The 20,041-nt window shown below is 41.5% G+C and overlaps 1 protein-coding gene across 9 annotated transcripts in view; it reads right to left on the bottom strand.

The window, feature by feature from the left end:
- The window catches only part of MTCL1 (microtubule crosslinking factor 1), a 107,885-nt gene that overhangs the window by 81,715 nt on the left and 6,129 nt on the right, over window positions 1-20,041 (bottom strand). For all 9 annotated transcript variants that reach the window (XM_061356305.1, XM_061356308.1, XM_061356311.1 and 6 more), the window contains 2 exons: window positions 15,165-15,389; window positions 13,517-13,675 (listed from right to left, as the gene is read on the bottom strand). In XM_061356305.1, the coding sequence (XP_061212289.1) occupies window positions 13,517-13,675; window positions 15,165-15,362 (357 nt within the window). In that variant the 5' untranslated portion in view covers window positions 15,363-15,389. Of the gene's footprint in view, window positions 1-13,516; window positions 13,676-15,164; window positions 15,390-20,041 lie in introns of those variants that run through there.

Below are 20,041 nucleotides of genomic sequence, written 5' to 3' on the forward strand. Positions count from 1 at the left end.
TCTTCTAAGGAAAACACCTGTGAAGAAGCATGTGTGACATATCCATGCCAGCAATGCTCATCCGCATGAGGCTCCTCTTCCTTCCCTTTGACTAAGAAAGTTACTGCCAAATTTTCTCCTGATCATCTTATCGCAAAGAAACAACAATGCTGAAGTTCTCCATAGTGCTTATTCGTATCGACTCAGAAGGACAGCAGTTCATGCAATATATCTGTTTGCACCAACAACCCAATAGCACAAAGCCATGTCCAGTGAAAGACAGCTGCAGGAATGCTGACGCCTAATCTTCCTGTGCAGAGCCACAGAAACACCTTCTATCTTGTACATTTGTACCCCCAAAGAACACATACATTGTTACATATGCTACTCTGACAATACCTGTGGCCAGAAGAAGCCAGGGCTACCTCTGAATTTGTGCTACTTGAGTTACTGTCTCTACGACTGTATGAACTGATGCACTATCCACTCAAACAAAACTGAACAGATGCAAAACTTTATCCAAGAGTGACATCAGCACTGTAGGATCAAACCCACCTTGACTTTCATGTTCACTGACATAGTGCTTTTTAATTTTGCTTGATCTTTGAACTTATTACAGTCAGGACCAGAATGGAAGTGACAACTTATCCCAACAAGGGAACATTCTTGCAGTATTCCCAGGAAAGTTGAGCAGGTGGAACACAGAATAGCACAGGAAAAACTTCTTGTTTCAAGATTTTTGTGTTTGCTTGAAGCCCTGACCGAGTGGAGCAAAAGCTTCTGGCAGCAGCAGTAAAGTCATTTTTCAAACAGCACAGCTCAGCTCCCAGCACTAGAGATTACTGTCCTGAGGTATGCCTGAAGTCCTGCCCATCACAGCTGACCTTAACCTCAAGGGCTGGTTTGCATCTATACATTGGAGGATTGAGGGATCGACTTAGCATCCACATCTACAATATTCAGAGGAAAAGTCTAAGGCAAAGATGAGAAGGAAGGAACAGAAGTTGTGAGAATCCCATCAAGGAGGCACCAGTAAAAGGGAAAAGAGGAAAGCCCTCTGAGGAGATGAAGGACACGACACCAAAAGGGAGGATTGGTGTGCTGGGCATTTCAAAGATCCATTTGGATGCATAATAGTCAAGGTATAACAGTAACCTCCTTCCCACAGGTAATTTCCAGTATTTCGTATACTGCTGAGTAACATAGGACTTACATTTCAGACTAATATGGGAACCTTTCTCTATAACTGCCCACAGTTTGTGACACTTGTGGCAATATGCAGTACATCTTCTGGTTTGGGAATAATCAAAAAATTAATAAAGTCGTCATATAAGATGCATGAGCATGGCACCAGAAAACTAGGACTCCTTTAGAAAGGAAGACCAGGGGAACCACTTCTGTGCCTGGGAAGATCATGGAACAGATCCTCCTAGAAGCTATGCTAAGGCACATGGAGGACAAGGAGGTGGTTTGAGACAGCCTGACCAACCTAGTGGCCTTCTATGGTGGAGTGGCTACAGCAGCGGACAAGGAAAGAACTACAGATGTCATACTCCTGGACTTCTATAAGGCCTCTGACTCTGTCCCCCACAACATCCTTCTCTCTAAATTGAAGTGATAAGGATTTGATTGGTGGACTGTGTGGTGCATGAGGAAATGGTTGGATGGTCTCATCCAAAAAGTAGTGGTCAACGGCTAAGTGTCCAGATGGAGATCAGTGATGCATGGAGTCCTTCAGGGTTCTGTGTTGGGACAGTACTGTTTAGTATCTTCATAAATGACACAGGCAGTGAGACTGAGCACCCTCAGCAAGTTTGCAGATGGCACCAAGGTTCAGCAAGGCCAAGTGCAGGGTCCTGAATGTGGGCTGGAGCAATCCCTGGTATTAACACAGGCTTGGGGGTAACGGAATTGAGAGCAGACCTGAGGAGAAGGACTTGGGCATGAGCCAGAAATGTGTGCCTGTGGCCCAGAAAGCCAACCCTATCCTGCGATGAACCAAAAGAAGTGTGACCAGCAGGTCAGGGGAGGTGATTCTGCCCCCTACACAAGTCTCATGGTGCCCCACCTGAAGTACTGCATTCAGCTCTAGAGTCATTAAGGATAGGAAAGACAAGAATCTGTTGGAACAGTTCCAGAGGAGGGCCAAGAAGATGATCAGAGGGCTGGAGCTCCTCTCCTACGAAGACACACTGAGAGAGTTGGAGTTGTTCAGCCTGGAGAAGGCCCTGGGGAGACCTTATTGTGGCCTTTCAATACTTAAAGAGGGCTTATAAGAAAGATGGGAACAGACTTTTTAGTAGGGTCTATTGTGATAGAACAAGGGGCAATGGTTTTACATTAAAAGAGGCTAGATTTAGACTGGACATAAGTAAGAAATGTTTTATGATGAGAGTGGTATAACACTGGAACAGGTTGCCCAGACAGGTGGTGGATGCCCCATCCCTGGGAATATTCGTGGTAAGGTTGGTCAGGGCTCTGAGCATCCTGATACAGTTGTATAAGCCCTTACTCATTGCAGGGGGGTTGAGCTATATGATATTTAAAGGTACCTTCCAACCCAAACTATTCTATGAAGGACCAGACTCTTGAGAACTGAAAGGAGATGCAAACAAATAATCCTCAATTATATTTTTCATAGAAAAATATATTATATATGATGAAAAACATTAAAGAGAAAAGGAATATATAGGCTTTCAGATTTAAATCTGCTTTAGAACTGTTTATCATGTCATTTAATTACTTTATTCCCTCCTTCATCACTTGCCAGTCTGCCGTTTCGACACCACTGAAATCAGGAATGGGAATTTATACTGAACTCTGCAGACAGCGACGGTGGGGAGAGCTGCCTTCACCAATCTCTGCACAAGACCCAGTTTCTCTTGGCACAGCTGACTGCAGCAGGAGCATGCTGAAGAGATGGGACTGTAACTATTTTGGAGTGATCCCTGAGAAAGCAGCCTGAAATAGACTAATACGTACATCTGGCAATCTCAGATGGATCATTGTGCTCCTTCTGCCCACACAGACATTATACTGATGTCCCTAAATATCGCCACAATTTACCCTCCTCAGCACCAGCCACTGTCACTAGAGCAAGACCTAAAATTTCTATATTCTGGTAAGACTATCTTCTACCAGCAGGTTGAAAGAGGTGATCCTGCCCCTTTACTCTGCTCTTGTGAGACCTCACTTGGAGTATTGTGTGCAGTTCTGTGTCCTCAACATAAAAAGCACATGGAACTGTTGGAACAACTCCAGAGGAGGGCCACAAGGATGGTCAGGGGACTGGAGCACCTCCTGCATGAAGACAGGCTGAGAAAGTTGGGGCTGTTCAGCCTGGAGAAGAGAAGGCTGCTTGGAGACCTCATAGCAGCCTTCCAGTATCTAAAGGGGGCCTATAGGGATGCTGGGGAGGGACTCTTCATTAGGGACTGTAGTGACAGGACAAGGGGTAAGGGGTTAAAACTTAAGCAGGGGAAGTTTAGATTGGATATAAGGAGGAAATTCTTTCCTGTTAGGGTGGTGAGGCACTGGAATGGGTTGCCCAGGGAGGTTGTGAATGCTCCATCCCTGGCAGTGTTGGAGGCAAGGTTGGACAGAGCCTTGGGTGATATGGTTTAGTGTGAGGTGCCCCTGCCCATGGCAGGGGGTTTGTAACTTGATGATCTTAAGGTCCTTTCCAGCCCTAACCATTCCATTCCATTCCATTCTATTCTATTCCATTCCATTCTATTCTATTCTGTTCTGTTCTAAACTCTTACATTCATTTGGACTCAAGCTTTCATCTAGCAACAAAATAGACAGTAAAAAGAAAAGGAAACCAAGAAAACATAGGTCATGTACCCATTAGATGCAGACGGCATGTTTCTTATAGATTGAATGAACCTAAAAGAAACTTTAGGCTTTCTCACATCAAGGCACGAACCAAAACCAAGTGAAGGCTTTGTCTTGCCTCCTCCCACAGAACAGAATCTTTTCCTGCACTTCTCAGCAGACTGAGTACAGGAACAAGGTGAAAAACTTGCCTTGCAGTGAGTTCCCCAGCAATAGAACTGCGGGCAAAACCCATGGGGGTTTGGGGATCACTCCTGCAGGGATAAGAAAGAGGCTGAAGTGCTGCATATGCCAGCATTTTGGCATGAACTGGGCTTGTGAAAAGACCAAGATGGGTGAAAGTGTCCTCATCTGTGGCATAAAAGAAACAGGTTATTTACAGAAAAGTGCAAAATGTGCAGATTTGAGGTTGCTTGAAGGCTCGCAACTGCTCAATTCCACCTCTTTACCACTTAAATCCTTTTCCTGACTTACTTGCACGGACCAACTCCATTTTTCCATTTCAGGGGAACAGAGACCTACTTGGAGGATCCAGAGGACATGTGACGCACTGCCAAGCTGGGCTGCCTGACATCCGGTAAGGCTTTGGGTGGCAGAGTCACAATGCTGGGGGCAGGGCAAAACCCAGCGCTGGAGCATGTGGCAACGCTGAACTTGCCAAGACCATCAGATCTTTCTCCCTCATTCATCCTCTGACAGCTTGAGTAGTGCAGTGTTAATAATTCATAACTTATCTGTGCAGTAAGTTACATGGTCCTCTTAAAAGTAGAGCTAGAGAAGCACGTGTAAATAATTAATCTGAGAAGAGAAATAATCAATTAACCCTTTAAAATAAGGACAAAAATCAATAGCTCTGACTTTTTTTTCACTTGCCTAAGCATTTCTGGACAGTGCTGTCCCATGGTTGCCAGTACTCCTATGCGACACATATTCATACAGGCAGCATCACCACAACAAAAACCACAGGCAGTCTGGGAAATCTGGAAAACAACATGCATCTCACAAAGCTCCTCTTCTCACCCTGACAGACTGTCTCTTCCTCTTTTCCATCCCCCCACCCAGAGCTCCAGATTCTGGGATGAAATTACCAGCAATGTGAGATGAAAACAGTTGGCGCTTGCTCACTGTGAGCCAGCCAAAGGGCAGCAGGAAAGCTGTGCCTCACAAGAGTGGTGGCACTGAGCTTGCTGGCAATGCCAGCTTCCTTTTTTATAGGTTTATGTACCCTTTCTCCTTTAGCTGGAGCTCCCTGATATGCTCAAGGCCAGATTCACTTATGATCTGTGCTGGCTCCTCTGAGCCCTGGGAGGAGAGCAGGGTGGGCAGGGCACAGGACACCTCTGAAACCATCATGTCCTGGGTACCCATCTCCACCCCAAGCACTGTACGACACTTCTGTGTGAACAGTTGCCAGATGGTGGCTGATCTGAATTTCACCAAAGAGCAGAAAGAGAAGGGACATTGCTAATTAACTTCCTTGTACATTCAGCTGTGGATATTCCAGCTTTAAATCCCTACTTATGCTCACAGAACAGCAGCATGCTGCAAAAATTTCCTTGTCCTGGAACAAAGTCTTGCCCACACCTTGGCAAGGAAAGCAAAGAGTACTGACTTCATTGAGGACTTATGCCCCAGTTGGATCATGATTTAGAATATGGAAAGCATGCCCCAATTTTTCCTCCCAAAACAGCACCTGAAGGATTTGTTACCAATTTTTCACAAGGGTTTCCTGAAGAAAACCTCTAATTATGCTGTGCATAGATTAAGGGAAGGAAAAATAAAAAGTAAAAAATAAGCCCATCTTTTTCCCATGGAAGTTTTACACAGATGTCACAGAGGTTACAGTTTGTTTGCACTGTCACTGCTGAAACCCACGTGACAGGCAGCAGAATTATTTTTGGTAGCTGGGTGGAGGATGGGGAGACCAATACACAATTTGAGCTTTGTGGAGGTTATCTCCATGAAAGTCTCTGTTATTGAAAGAGTAGCAGTCTTTTAGTTACTGGAAGATTTTCTGTATAGTAAGAAAAACACATTAGAAGTAGGGCATTTCAGTTCCTACAGAAAGAAGGTTTCCTTATACCTAACCAGCACTTGGACAGCCAGGCAGCTATGGTAGGTCATTGTACCTCCTGAAAATGCCATCGCTTAAACGCAATTTCTCCATATGCAAAAGCCACTTGAGGTCCACCAAAGTATTTGAGAGCAAGTGGATGAGTTAGAGGACGCCCACATCTGGGCTGAGAGGCTGCATCCAGCCTAAGTGACAGAACAGCATGAAATAAAACTCTGGATCTGATCAGCAGAGTCACTATTACTTTATCTCAAAACTCCCCACTTCCAGCATTATAACAGGATTTGGAAGCAGTGTCAGACGACTGCTGGTATGTGTGGACAAATGGACTAACAGCAAATACCTGGACAGTAAAGACTAGCTGGAGCCTGGTGAAAATTCATTTTGTAAGTCACAAATTTATATGTAGATACTGTTTGGGGCCAGGGGGAGCATTTACAAGCATAAGAGACTGGCACAAAGCACTTTGAAAATTTCAGGGAAGTGTGTTTAAATCTATAGTTTAAATTTCTAAAAAGAAACATGGACAGTGCATTATAAGACGTAATAAAATTCCTTGGAGAAAATAAGTAATTATATTACTGAGTTTGCTTCTTAGCTGCTATACATTTTGAGCCAAGTGGGATCCATTCCCATGTCTTTCCTCCATCCTGTCTGTACTAACACTGTGCAGACCATTTCACTATCTGTACAGCTCCTGAAATTCCATAATGAGTATAAATCATTCACTGTGGTTTAGGTACCAATTCATTATTTATCACAATGAAAAAAAAGATACTGAAGACAAAATGGTGCTGTGGTAAAACTTTGATGCAGTTAATGGTTTTAGTGATGATTATTGCACGAGACTTCATTACTTATAACTGTCACAAGCAGTAACTTCTAAGCAGGTTACTGAGTCAACATGGTGATCTTGTTTAGCCCTTTTAACACTATTTGAATCTACAGCTGACAAGTCTCAGTGAATTCCCATCATTTAAAATCATCGATAACTACAAAAAGTCATATATTACAGAAATCAGATTTTTCACAGTATAGACCCACTTCACCCAAAAGAACATTATGTGCTATCTTAACAAGCATGTATGAAGTCCTAGTTAATGAAAACATGGGTAATACGTTCTACAAAGAAGCATGTTTTCACCAAGAATAATTTCCTTGCCATTTGTGTATTACTTTGCACCATATCTTTATATCAAAGAGAAAAGAGGGAAAAGTGACTTCAGATTGGAATAATCACACTTTACACATGCTACATGATTATGCCCTACTTAAATGTTCAGACTGTCATGCTCAGCTCTAAGAAATAACCTCCAAATTTCCTTTTGCTTTATTATGCTTATAGAGCTAAATTCTTCTATCACCAAAATGCTTTCTACCTCTAGTGATGTTAAGTGTAGCAGTACACATGCACTTCAGAACAAAATTTGCCTCTAAGTAATATGCCTAAAAGATCTCATCTCACACATTTCTATTATTTTTATAAGCATCTGAATGCATCTTTTTACTCTGTTAAAAAGTACAGATATTTTAACAGAAAAATTACTTTGTTAAAAGCAGCAGTTCTTGAGCTATGCCTCAAAAATCAGAAGCTGTAGGAGAGAAGGAGAGGGGAAGCTCAGGCATGACAGCATCCCCATTACCAATTAAGCCTTGGATGAAAGAGCCTTGAGAGAAGGCACTGCCCTAAAAAGCCCACAGGTAACATGGGAAAGCCCATTTACAGTATGTACTGTTTTTCATCTCAGTCTGCATCCTAAAGAGATGTGCTAGAGACATTACTAACGGCCAGTGGACTTGAACTTCTGTCCTCTCATGCAGAAATGAATGGAAACAGTATTTCTTGCCTTTCCATTTTGCCTCTTCCTTTCTGTAAAAAACACCAGTGAACAGAAGTTGCAGCCATGGTCCTCCATCAATTGGAAATGATTTCCAGATGAACATGCCCAGAGAACAGCACTTGTGCCTCTAACTTTCCCAATACTGAGGAGAATTCAAAGCACAAATTAGTTAAACTAGTTAGGAGCTGGCCAAGAAAACCTCAGTGTCATGGGGGGAGGTTAACTGCCACACCAGAGGTCCTTGCAAGAGAGAAAGCAACACCTCCTGTTGCTCCTGTTGCTTTCAGCAGCCATAGAGACTGTCACCTGCTCGGTATGGCTGTCCCACAAGCAATAAATGCCTCTTTCTTCCCAGTCACACAATTCTAATTTGCTTCTTACTAAACCATTTCATAGCATTCACATCAAATCTTTTGGCAGCTGCTAACCCTGTCCTCCCCTCCCTATTCCTCCCCTCTCTTTGTCCAGCCCGGCAGGACTATCCTTCCCAGGCAGTGTCAACACTGGCCATGTCTCTTTCTCTTCCCTGGCTCACAACACCAAACCCAGGCTGCAAACATGCAATGGACTCAGTTATTCTCCCCATGGGGAACAGGAGAGAGTCACATGCTATCTCAGCATACTGCTACAGTAAACAGCAAAAATGGTTTATTCTCCCCCAGGTAAAGAGTTACTAGAGAGAGAATTACTCTGAGAGGTATTAACTGCAGGGGAATTTATGATCACTACACATAAAGGCACCCAACACTTGCCAAGCATTATTTCATGGTTTAAACTTACACTAAAGATAGATCATCTAGTTGTAAATTTTCTTTGCTGAGAAAATACAAGGAAGATGTTCCTTAAAGATGCCCTGGTGTCTCCAAGGAAGTGCTGTTTGGTATGGGTTAGAGTGGAAGATGTTCAGATCTCAAAGAAAATCTACTTGCTCTTGTCAAGCCTTTAAGGGAAGATCCGTTTTGTAGATCTGTGTTGCTAAGGAGAAAATTGGTAAGGGGTTTGCATTGGTGTAAAGAAAGGAAGCTTTGGAAAGTTTCCTGAATGCTTGCTGGCTGACCACGTTAAATTCTTAATATACATAATTATTTTTCATGACCTAAATTAGGATATTAAGAAGAGGAAAATTGCAGGGATGTTGCTGAGGTAACCTGTTAGTGATGGAACAACTTTTTCTCTCTCCTATTGACTCAAGTGGAGATGCTAATGACCTAGAGAAAAGACAAAAAAGCAAGCAAGCCTTGGCAGTGATATGTGTACTTATTGAATCAGTGAGGGTACATTGCCTTTGCTTCTAAAGCTATAAGGAAAAAGCAGCTTTGGTATGTCACAGAAAATCCTAGCAAATTCCTAGAAAGGACAGTTCTAAGAAATATCCCAGTTTTGCAAGGATATGCTACAAAGAAGTGTTCACAGTGGTAGGAAAACTGAAGCTTTGATGGAGAATGCCACAAAAAAAGCATCAGAGGGAAGCCGAAAACCAGCTGAAAAGTTCACCCAAAAAAAAAAAGAAGAGTTGGAAAAGAGAATCTGAAAATGCAGGTGAATAGAATTGTGGGGGGAAAAAACCAAACCCAAACCCAGTGAACTACACTGCTGCAGCAGTTTGGGAAGACTGAAACAAAAACTTGGTACAGTCAGTAAGGTTAAAATATATTCAGACAGAAAACATTATCAACCTTGTGAAAGAACTAGCTTCAAAAGAATTAGTGGAAGTATTTCAGCCAAAAGTAGCAGACTGATGAACCTACACTGTGATAAACAAGATGTGAAGGAAAAAAACCCGAAATAGGAAACATTATGGGAAAGGAAAGCACTGTATTATCTGTCACCTAAGAGGACTTTAAGAAAAAGGAAGCAGAGTGGCATGATTAAGCAAAATTAGTGCCAGAGTGTTGATGAAGACATTCAGAGGAACAGTGTCTATCTGGAAGACATCAGAATTGGATAAAATCCACAACCATTGGTTAAGAATCCTTACCAGGTAGTTGTATCTTAGCTCAAAACTCATCTATGGGAAATACTGCAAAAGGCTGGAGGGATGCAGCATGCTTATGAATAAAGAGAAGAAAAAAAAAAAAAAGGAAAGAGGTGGCATTGTCCTAAAAACCTGGCAGTGACCCACTGAAGATCTGAGAGCTCCTTATTGAAACATCTGAAAACCAGAATATTTTGATGATGGGGAGTACATGGCAGATATGAGAACAAGAGTCTAGATGTGGTTTTGATAGTGCAAAAGCTTCTGAAAGCATCTCACTAAATGGGAATTCAGAAGCATCTGGGACTGGGGAATAAAGTGCATTAGCTACGACACAGCAGTAGGAAATAAGAGCACCGTGAAGGACATGGCAGGTGACTTCTTGTCATCCTTCCTCTTTGTTGTAACTTTGCTTCTTTTATTTGCAAAGCCGAGATACACTGGGGACTGTTATTTAGTGGCACAAGAAGAAAGCCTACCTCATATGTACTTAACACAGCAACTTGAAATTACATGGTCAGGAGGAGGTGAAAATTAATTTCCCAGTTAAAACTGCAAGGCTTTTTATAAGGCAATAAGAATTTTATTTAGACAGAGCAACTGTACATACTTCACACACACACACGAAAACCTGGTGAAAGTATCACCGGAGATCAAAACAAGTATTGGGGTGAAAGACTACATAACAGCACTAAACACCGTAAACATTAGAAAGTCCTCAAAAGATTCTGATACAAAACTAAGGTGGCTCTAAAGAAAGAGTGCTTTCAGAGATGTGTACATTTCCTAAAGATATTTCAGCATGCAAAATACATTATCAACATATACTCAATCCACTGCAGCGAGAAACTGGACCTGAGGGAATTGTATAACAGGACGAAGCAGAAATTAGCACTGAATTAAGCAATGAACATGAATGCAGATGTGAGAAAATCTTTTTGTTGATCAGATGATGATACAGAAAAGAACTGAGAACAGTCAAAGATAGGCCAAATGCAAGACCCTGCACCTGGGTTGCGGCAATCCCAAGCACAAACACAGGTAGGGCAGAGAATGGATTGAGAGCAGCGCAGAGAAGGACTTGGGGATGCTGGCTAGTTAGAAGCAGAGCATAAGCAGGCAGTGTGAGACTGCAGCCCAGAAACCCAACCATGTGCTGGGCTGCATCAAAAGAAGTGTGACCAGCAAGATAAGGAAGGTGATTATCCCCATCTACTTTGCTCTCACAACACCTCACCAGGAGCACTGTGTCCAGCTCTGGGGACCCCAACAAGAGGGATGTGGACCTGTTGGAGCAAGTCCACAGGAGGCCACAATGATGCCCAGAGGGCTGGAGCACCTCCCGTATGAAGACAGGCTGAGAGAGTTGGGTTTGTTCAGTCTGGAGAAGAGAAGGCTCCAGAGAGACCTTATAGCAGCCTTCCAGTATCTGAAGGGGGCCTATAAGAAAGCTGGAGAGGGACTTTTTACAAGGGCATGTGTGGACAGGACAAGGGGTAACGGCTTTAAACTGAAAGAGGATAGATTTAGATTAGATAGGAAGAAATTCTTTATTGTGAGGCTGGTGAGGCACTGTCACAGGTTGCCCAGAGAAGCTGTGGCTGCCTCATCCCTGGCAGTGCTCAAGGCCAGGTTAAACAGAGCTTTGAGCATCCTGATCTGGTGAAAGGTGTCCCTGGCCTGGCAAGGAGGGTTGCAACTAGATGAACTTCAAGGTCTCTTCCAACCCAAATCATTCTATGATAATTCCACGATTACAGAAAATGAGCTCTGGTGACAGTGGGCTGTATCACAGGCTGATACTGTCTGAGTCTTAGGCAATGCTCCAGGGCTGGATAGGAAAGACACTCCTTTAAAGTGTCAGCCTTCAGATAGACAAGATGCATAGACAGGACGGATTGGGAAGAAGCTATGTGGCCTTTGGGCCACTTTCTCCTGGTATATAAAGCACTAGTTTTCCCGCTGACATATCTATAGTACATTCCTTTCAAGCTTTGTACACATTAAATGCTTCTAAAGAGGCATTGCTTCTGGTAGTTACTTGGAATACATCTGGAGGCAAAATTTCCCCCCCCCAATAATGTCAACAACATTACAAACACATACTTATCTGGCACTCATATCACTGTGCTTCTCCACCTTTTTGGTCATCTGTCCTTATGTGACCTGCTGAGGCCCCAAACCTCAGTCTTCTCACTTACTGTGGCCCCTTGAATGATTCTGACTCCTAGAGAAATCACCACTCATGCTATGAAAAAACAGACTATTTCTACTACTACTACTACTACATCTTATGCCCTGCTGTGCCTCCAGATCAGCATGAACACATACCATCATTCTACCTGTCATCTCCCCCTTACCCTAGCTCCTGTCCAGCCTTTGCTCTTACAGGGCAAAGTCTACTTCCAAAGTAAGAGTAGATTCACTTTGACTTGTAATGCAGCAGAGACAGTTGGGCATCCCTGTCCTGCTAGGCTGAAGCAACCTAAGAAGCAGGGTTAATTCAGCATGTTTAGAGCTAGCCTGGGACTCTGGCACTGCTAGACCAGTTTCTTTCACACTGCTCAATTGAGTTCTTCAACCTGCTTAATCTTAAAGATTATTAAGCAGCATCTAGTGGACCTGGGTATTAATCAGCAAGCAATATATTGGGTAGTTGATGACACAGTATTTTTGTATGGAATTTAGACTATAGACCCCGTAACATGGTATCATGTCCGTTAAGCACAGCATTCACAAATAACATTGGGAAATAAGAACAGCAAAACATCATGCCGACTTTATCTTTTTTGTCAGGCTCCTAAGTAATACCTAAGAAACACTGATATTTACACAGGCTGATGGTCTGCCTTGTTAGGTACAAATGCTTCAAAACTCTTATTCTGCACTCATAACCCAAACACACAGAGAAATTAAATAGGGGTTGTCCTTACAAAACATGAGTCAGGCATTGTGCCAGCTGACTTGCGAGCAATGTTTGAAAGACTAAAATAACGCATAGTTGCACCACCTCTCTAAATCTGACAAGGGCTCAGAGGATAAATGCCTTACCTCATTATGTTTAAATGCTCTATCACAGCCTGGTTTAAAACAGAACAAAGGCTGCTATACTATTAAGAGAACAGAAATACCATTACAGATCAGGATATGGGCTCTGGTAAAGAGCCACCATTAGTATCTGGCTTCCTTTATGGATCCCTGCTCCTCAACTCACTTGCTTCCAACGATGGTCACTTCACCCAGTATGACTGTGTCAGCTCCAATTGAAATGATCTCTTTTGTCAACAAAGAACGTCTCTGTTCCTGAAGGGCAATGTTATTTATACATTACAGACCACATTCCTGCTGCCTAGCTCATGTTGATGGCCCCCACTGTCACCACTGAAGAGCACTAGCCAAAACAACAGCTTGCCTATCTAAACCATCTCTCAGAGACAAGTCATGCACATCTCATTTGACTCTCAAATAGGCAGAAGTCCCAGTTTGTGTAAACGAGTGTCAGAGGTAGCTGGAGTCAAATGAAAGACAGTTTTACTCCAGTAGGAAAAGAGGCTTTAAGAAGCCAGTTTAAAATGGGACAGAAGCCCTGTGAGAAGCCCTGGACAAAAGCCCCAGCACTACGCATCTATCTCTCTATTGCTTCTAAATTACCAACCCACTTGGGACAAATAGCAAAGGCGACCTTTTTGGCAATTGTACTAGCATATCAGCAAGCATTTCATTTAAGAATTAGTCTAAGATGCCTGTGTGTCAAATTTCCCATTTTACCCAGCAACACTAATCTGCATGGCTTCCCTGACTACTGCTTACCTCTTTTAACTTGTCTAGCTCATTTTGCAGTGTCTGCTTGGATACCTCCACCTCAATGATTTGCTGCCGAAGGATTTCGTTTTCATCTTCTGCTTTAACACGTTTCTCCTCCACATTCTCCAGCTCATGGTGCAGTCTGACAGAGACATCTTTGGCTACCTGGTCAGAAGAGCACAAACACATGAATAGGATCCATGAGGAGCAACAGCTACAGTATGTCTCCTACAGTAGGAAGCATATTACAGCCCTAGACAGCTGAGAGGTTTTTAATTCAATTATGAGACTGTTGATGAAAGGCTCCAAGCCTTCCAAGTACCAAAATGGATATTCATTTCTAATAAAGAAATCCAAATTGAAAATATATTTGATTACCTGTTTCCAGCTCCCTCTCCACATTATGCTAAGGCAATGTCATGAACAGTGGGAGGAAACAAGCAGATACCAAGCCTTCCCATCAAAGTCCTAGCATATCATGTCGATAAAACAAAAGACAAGGAATTGTGCTGTCAAGTTGACAGGCCATCGATCAAAGATACATGTATACAGCAGTTTCATCCACCCAAATTTTCTTTAGCTGCAGCCACAGCTGGGCAAGAGTGATATGAAAGCATAGAAATACATGCTAGCTTAGGTTTTCTGAGTCCAGCCTAACAAGAATAAACATTTGGAAAGGTGATTCATCAAGCAAAATGATGAATTACTGAATTACAAGAAGTCAGCAAAACCAAACCAAACAAACTAAAAACTCTCAATATCTCTTTCATTCGAATCTATGTACAAGATTTTTACTGAGTAATGTATCATTTCTATTACTATAAGGTTATCATTGTTTTCTATCATAAAAGAGAAAACTAGTTCTGACACTTTGAAATGTTTGATGACTTGGTATGCCATTCTTATTTCCACTGCTGGGAACCAATCATTCCAGTTTCAAAGGTTTCATGTTTTGCATTTTTAAGTACAAAATGTTTAATAATTCTAGCACTAAGCAGTCCCTCCCTACAGAAGATATTTTCAAGAGAGCTACAGGATAGCAATATTAAGATGAGTAAAGCCAGATAAGCATTGTGCCTATGCAAAGCTTAGCCTTGATGGAAACATTTCTGAAAAAACATAAAAACTGTTTCAGTTTTCTGAACTTTTTTTACAGGAATTTGTGGTTTTATGTGAAAAGCATTTTGATTCTCTATCTGCCTTGCTAAAGCACTGTAACAGTCTATTCCTGTTATGAGGCACTATGAAATGCAACTTTGACCAGGTTTACTTTCCAGTTATTTAGCCTAAGCAAGAAGTGAAAAGGAAGGAAAGAATGTAAATTGGGAAAAGCATACGAAGTTTTGTTTATATGGTTTTGCAAAGCTAAGGTTTTCAGTGAAACTAATGAAAAAAGACCCTTTTTAATCTTTCAAATGCACAAATGTAACTTGACAGCATTTCTTTCATTCTGAATCTAATCACATGTTTTTTACTCACTAACACATCTTTTTTAGGATGATAAGCTGAATATTTGTTCTCTACCACACAAGAAGGAAATTGGTCCTGACACTGAGAGAACTATTGCCTGTTTCATGTGTCACCATCCCTTCCATTGCAGGGAGCCACATTCTGGTCTGTTTTCTTTCCCTATGAATATGAATCTCTCACCCACCTTTAAATCTTGTTCCAGGCTCCTAATGAGCTCTCCATCCACATGGCCTGTTTGTGCAACTTTCAAGCTTTTCTGTTCTGCTTTCCTGAGACGATATTGCAGAATGCGGCAATTCTTGTTTGCCCGGTCCAGCTCCCGCCGGAGCTCCTGCAGCTGGTAAACATCTTCCTCTAAATAGCTATCACGCATTTCTTCCATTTCAGCCCGAAGTTCATCCAGCTCATCCTGTGGGAAGTCAAAACAGTGCTCCATCATACCTCTAAATCTCACCCATGGGAGCAAAATAGGAAACATGCTCGCTAGGATACCATATTAATGAAGTGATATGGATTGAAACATGCAGCTCCAGAAGTCATAGGAACAGAAGTTTTATCCCAACATTGACTAATTATGCTGAACTAAATTAATGAATATGTTGCATTTCTTACAATTGCTTTAATATTTGAAAACAGAACATATGCTTATCTGTCTTCTGAAACTGGCGACACCTTCATTTTACTATCTCTAATTAAAACATGCATATCTGAATTTGCATATTATTTATATATATATGAAATGCATATTATTTAGACTACAGCAAACCTATTTAACCAGCTACATCAGCATCTCTATGTGATGTCTCTTAACAACCAGCACTTCCTGAAAACAAAGTTGTCCCTTGAAAACTTGAACGAACCTTTACACCAAATACCAAACTGCTCCACATGAAAATGCTGTCCCATCTGAGCCTAGCATGATGAACATGCTTAGTGACAGATGGGCTGGGTGTGGAAGAAACTGGGATTCTGTTGCATGCACACACATTTCAACAACAGGACCACCGGGACAAAATAAAACCTGTGCCCCTGGGAATAACCTGGTCATTCTTTTCTGGCCATCATGAACTGCCCCAATTTTACATCATACCATGAACAGCACGTGCTCTTTAAAGTCAGATTTAAAGATTTACGGCTGAAGAGGATAAGCTCTATCATTCCCATTTGTTTAATCTGTGAACTACTGAAGCTCCAAAGCTAAAACTCTTATAAAGGTCTTCCAAGCCCAAAGGTACAAGCCGTTAAACTACTGCATGACACAAAAACTATGACTCTAGTAGCTCTGAACTAAGTTGGGGGTAAAAAAATAATCAAGAGACAGAATGAGAATATTTGAAATTAACTGTTAATTTTTTAATTGTTTTCTTCAAAATTGCATTTGACATTATAAAAAAAAAAAATTTCTGTGCAAAATATGGTTTGAATAAGTTTACAGGAGAACTTGCACCAGGGCTAGCTGCACCTTCACCTCACTTTAGATATATAAATGACACTTGAAATACCAAGGATAGCTGGAGAATATTTCACACTTGTATTGGATGGAGAAGGCACTGCTATGGGGTTAGCTCCCTTGACAAAGCCTTTTCCGAGGCTGGACCATCCCTGTCCAGTCTCTCCATGAACACGTCTGCCTGCATCCCCCTGGTAGTCCTCTCAACCATTCCCCCTTCCCATGTCCTAACCAAATGGACAGTCGTGTTTCTATCTGTATTCATTTGGCTTCACTGAAGCTTTAGTAACTGCGGGACAGATCTTGTCTGAGCACAGTCCTGACCAAAGGAAGACTTGTCAAACTTTAGCCTTGTTAGCATGCTTATGTTAGAATTAGTGTTATTCTGACCAAAATCCCATCCACATATAGAAAGACAAGTATATATACAGCTATGTTTTAACTTCAGTTAGTTGAACCAGCATGAGTCGAATTTTAGGTAAGCACAAAGCATATTATTTCCAAAATGAGCACTCTGGGCTCAGCAGCGAGGCTTTGCTCCACCAGTACAGCCCTCACGGGGCTCTACAGAGTTCTCCCTGGATGCCCGGAAAGGACAGACACTTTTTCTCAGAAGCCCACTATATCTTTGTACATTCCCAGTATATTCAGATTTCAGCTGTAGGGGCATCCTGTCCCACAGTCTCCCTGGGAGAGCTGCAGGAGTGAGATATTTGCATGGATAGAGAAGCAAAAGGGTTTTATTCCCCAGTGAGCTGATAGAAACTGATTAGATAGTGGCAGTGGCTTTTGAACTTAAGAAAAGGAATACAGTTTTGTGTTACCAGTTTATGAGCTAGGTATTTTGGCTAAGGTACTCATACCAGAAGTACAGTCTTTACCTGTCAGAGCTAATACAGCCCTCTAGGATGAACAGGACCAAAGTTATTGCTTAGGGCTGTCTACAGACTCAGAAGTTGAATCTACCTGAAGTAAATTTAAGTTCAATTAACTTTTTAATATCATCTTCAGAATGCTGATGTTAGATTAATAATTTGCTTGTAAATTGAGAATTTTGAAACACAAACCCACAATAAAAATATCTGGCATCAACAAATTAGTGGGATCTGGTTATAATCTGATGATTCTATTTAAAAACTAAGCAATAGCTTCCATGTATTAAGTGGCCTGCAAAAAGCAACTATAATGTTACTGCTCATCTCTAACTTTCTTCGTATCTATATATTTATTAATAAAATACATTTGGTTCCTAATGACACATAATGTACAATATTTGACTTCAAAGCATTTATTACAACCAAATTTGGGAAGTGAAAGTCACAGCATTTTAAACCACCCAATCCCTGAAACAGTCATCCCAGTGAAAATTAATATTCCCAGATCCTTTCAGCAGGCATGGGAGCTCCCCCAGCCTTAAGAGTCACTCTGTCTCCATTGGAGACTTGAATCCAATGTATTTCCTCCCACCAAAGTAGTTCCACAAAAGCTGCAAGCATTGGCATGAGCTGTTTTTCAGGAGATAGGCCTGTCTTTTACCTCCAGAAAACCTGAAGTTGTCTCAGTCTCCCTCAACACCACAACTCTGATTTTGCAAGTGTGTGATTTTCTTATTGTTATGCTTGCCTCTGGTTTTCCTTATAAATACACAGCTTGCTTTCCGCTAGTGTAATTTTGCAGAGAAATTAATTTTTTTTAGATAAAAAAAACTCAAGTGTTTTTTCTGCTCCAAAAACTTCCATATAGAAATGGGACCGTGTCCCAGAGACCCTGGTATTTAGGAATACAGCATCCTTTGGATGAACTTTAGAACATGGCAACATATATGCAAAAACAATGCAGACACAGATATTTTGGGTGTATAAGAAATGGAAATTTCACCATACAGTCTACATGCAGCCCACTTTCCGTTGTGTTACTGCAGTGCCTGAGGCTTGGACCTACATAGTTTGCTCAGCCCAGGGAGAACAAACCCAAATGGGACAGATAAGTAGCAAGATGAAGTCTCATTTTTATATATTAGAATATATATACAGAAGCATGTCACCTCCAAAACACCAAAATGGAGGAAAAGAATACATGACTCAGATTTTGTATGACGGCACACAATTATGGATGGTGGGATAATATTTTACTAGTTACAGTAAAGATATAATCTTGCTCTTGATACAGGCCACAAAACCACTGGAAAGGTTGTAGATGCTTCCAGTTCGTAACAGCTTGCTCTCCTTGGAAGGTACTTGTGAGTGATGTAGATGCTGAAACCTTGTGTTAGCATCTTCTAAGTCAGAGCTGTTACAGTTACATCTACGAAACCAGGACACCTTAAACTCCTCTTCTGAAGTGATGAATGCACACAAAACAGAAGAAGGCAAGTTGAAGACTCAGAAAAGTAGAAATTACAACTGAAACTATGATGGTCCTACTTACTAAACTTGAGAACCTACCTCTTTGAAGGAAATCACATCAGTCATTAGGGAAATTGAAGGTAAATCAAAAATCCGAACCTTGAAAACACCAAACTTAGTAGTTTGCAAAAACAAACAAACAAAAAAAAGATGCTTTGGCTGCGAGGTGGTTGGAAACACTAGATAAACCCAACCCCTGACTTCATTAAAATGTATTGCTCATATTACTACGATTATTGTAAGAATTAAAGGTCTCTCTCAGGAGCTATTGTGTTTCATACAGTGGATTTTAATATTGTAAAACTGAAGAAAGAGATCAGAATAGGCACTTAAAAGTAATTAAACCAAACAGGTAAGAAAGCATTCGTCCCTCTTTGTGTACCTAAAAAAAAAAAAATAAAAATCCAGAGCCTGCTCCCTCCTTTAAACATGGAGGACCTGCTGCAGCATTCCAAAGTGGCAATTGAAACTGAGAGGTTAAGTGCAGGCATAAGAAGCTTCATTTTGCCGTACATTCCTGTAGGGGATGAGAGCCTCCTCTTGATCCCTTTTAATTTAATGGTAATTACATTATTACTTTCAGTAGGAACAGCAGCAGGCAGAGTGTCCTGGAATATTGTTTAGGAAAAAGCTAAACTGCTTTGCCTTGCAGATGTCACCCTCTTCATCAGAAAGAACAAATAAAAGAACAGCAAAGAAAACAACCTTCTAACTGACAGCTTTTTCCAAATTTGAAGTAGAAATCTAAGTAGCTCCTGAGTCTAGCCACTTACAGTTTCAGATACTTGGCCCAAATGACTTCCTAGAGGTCAGCTATTTGGGGTGTAATAGGGAACACTCATCTGAGATTCACGGGGTGACCGTATGAACAAAGGGCAAGTGATCCATTTGCAGGATTCCCCTAGATGTCAGTGCAAAGACAACAGACTTAGGATTCACTGTTTGCCTGTCAATGTAAAAAGCCAAGGTGAATCGGCTGAAAGGGGAAACCCTGTGTGCAGTTTACATCACAGCATAGCCCAAATACATACTGATGGTGTCATTTCACATCTTTGCTGTGCAAATTGAAGACTTGCCTGTCAGAAGAGAAGCCATTATCTCATTAATACCTTTAGTGATGTCATACTTGTTTATTATGGATTTAATTTATAATGAAGTGTAATTAAGGGTAAATTATAGGAATATGCCTTGTTCAGGATTCTGGAA

The sequence above is a fragment of the Neopsephotus bourkii genome, unplaced genomic scaffold (genome assembly GCF_033783945.1).
Source record: "Neopsephotus bourkii isolate Nb327-2 ecotype Australia unplaced genomic scaffold, CSIRO-AGI_Nbou_v1 NB_846, whole genome shotgun sequence".
NCBI lineage: Eukaryota > Metazoa > Chordata > Aves > Psittaciformes > Psittacidae > Neopsephotus > Neopsephotus bourkii.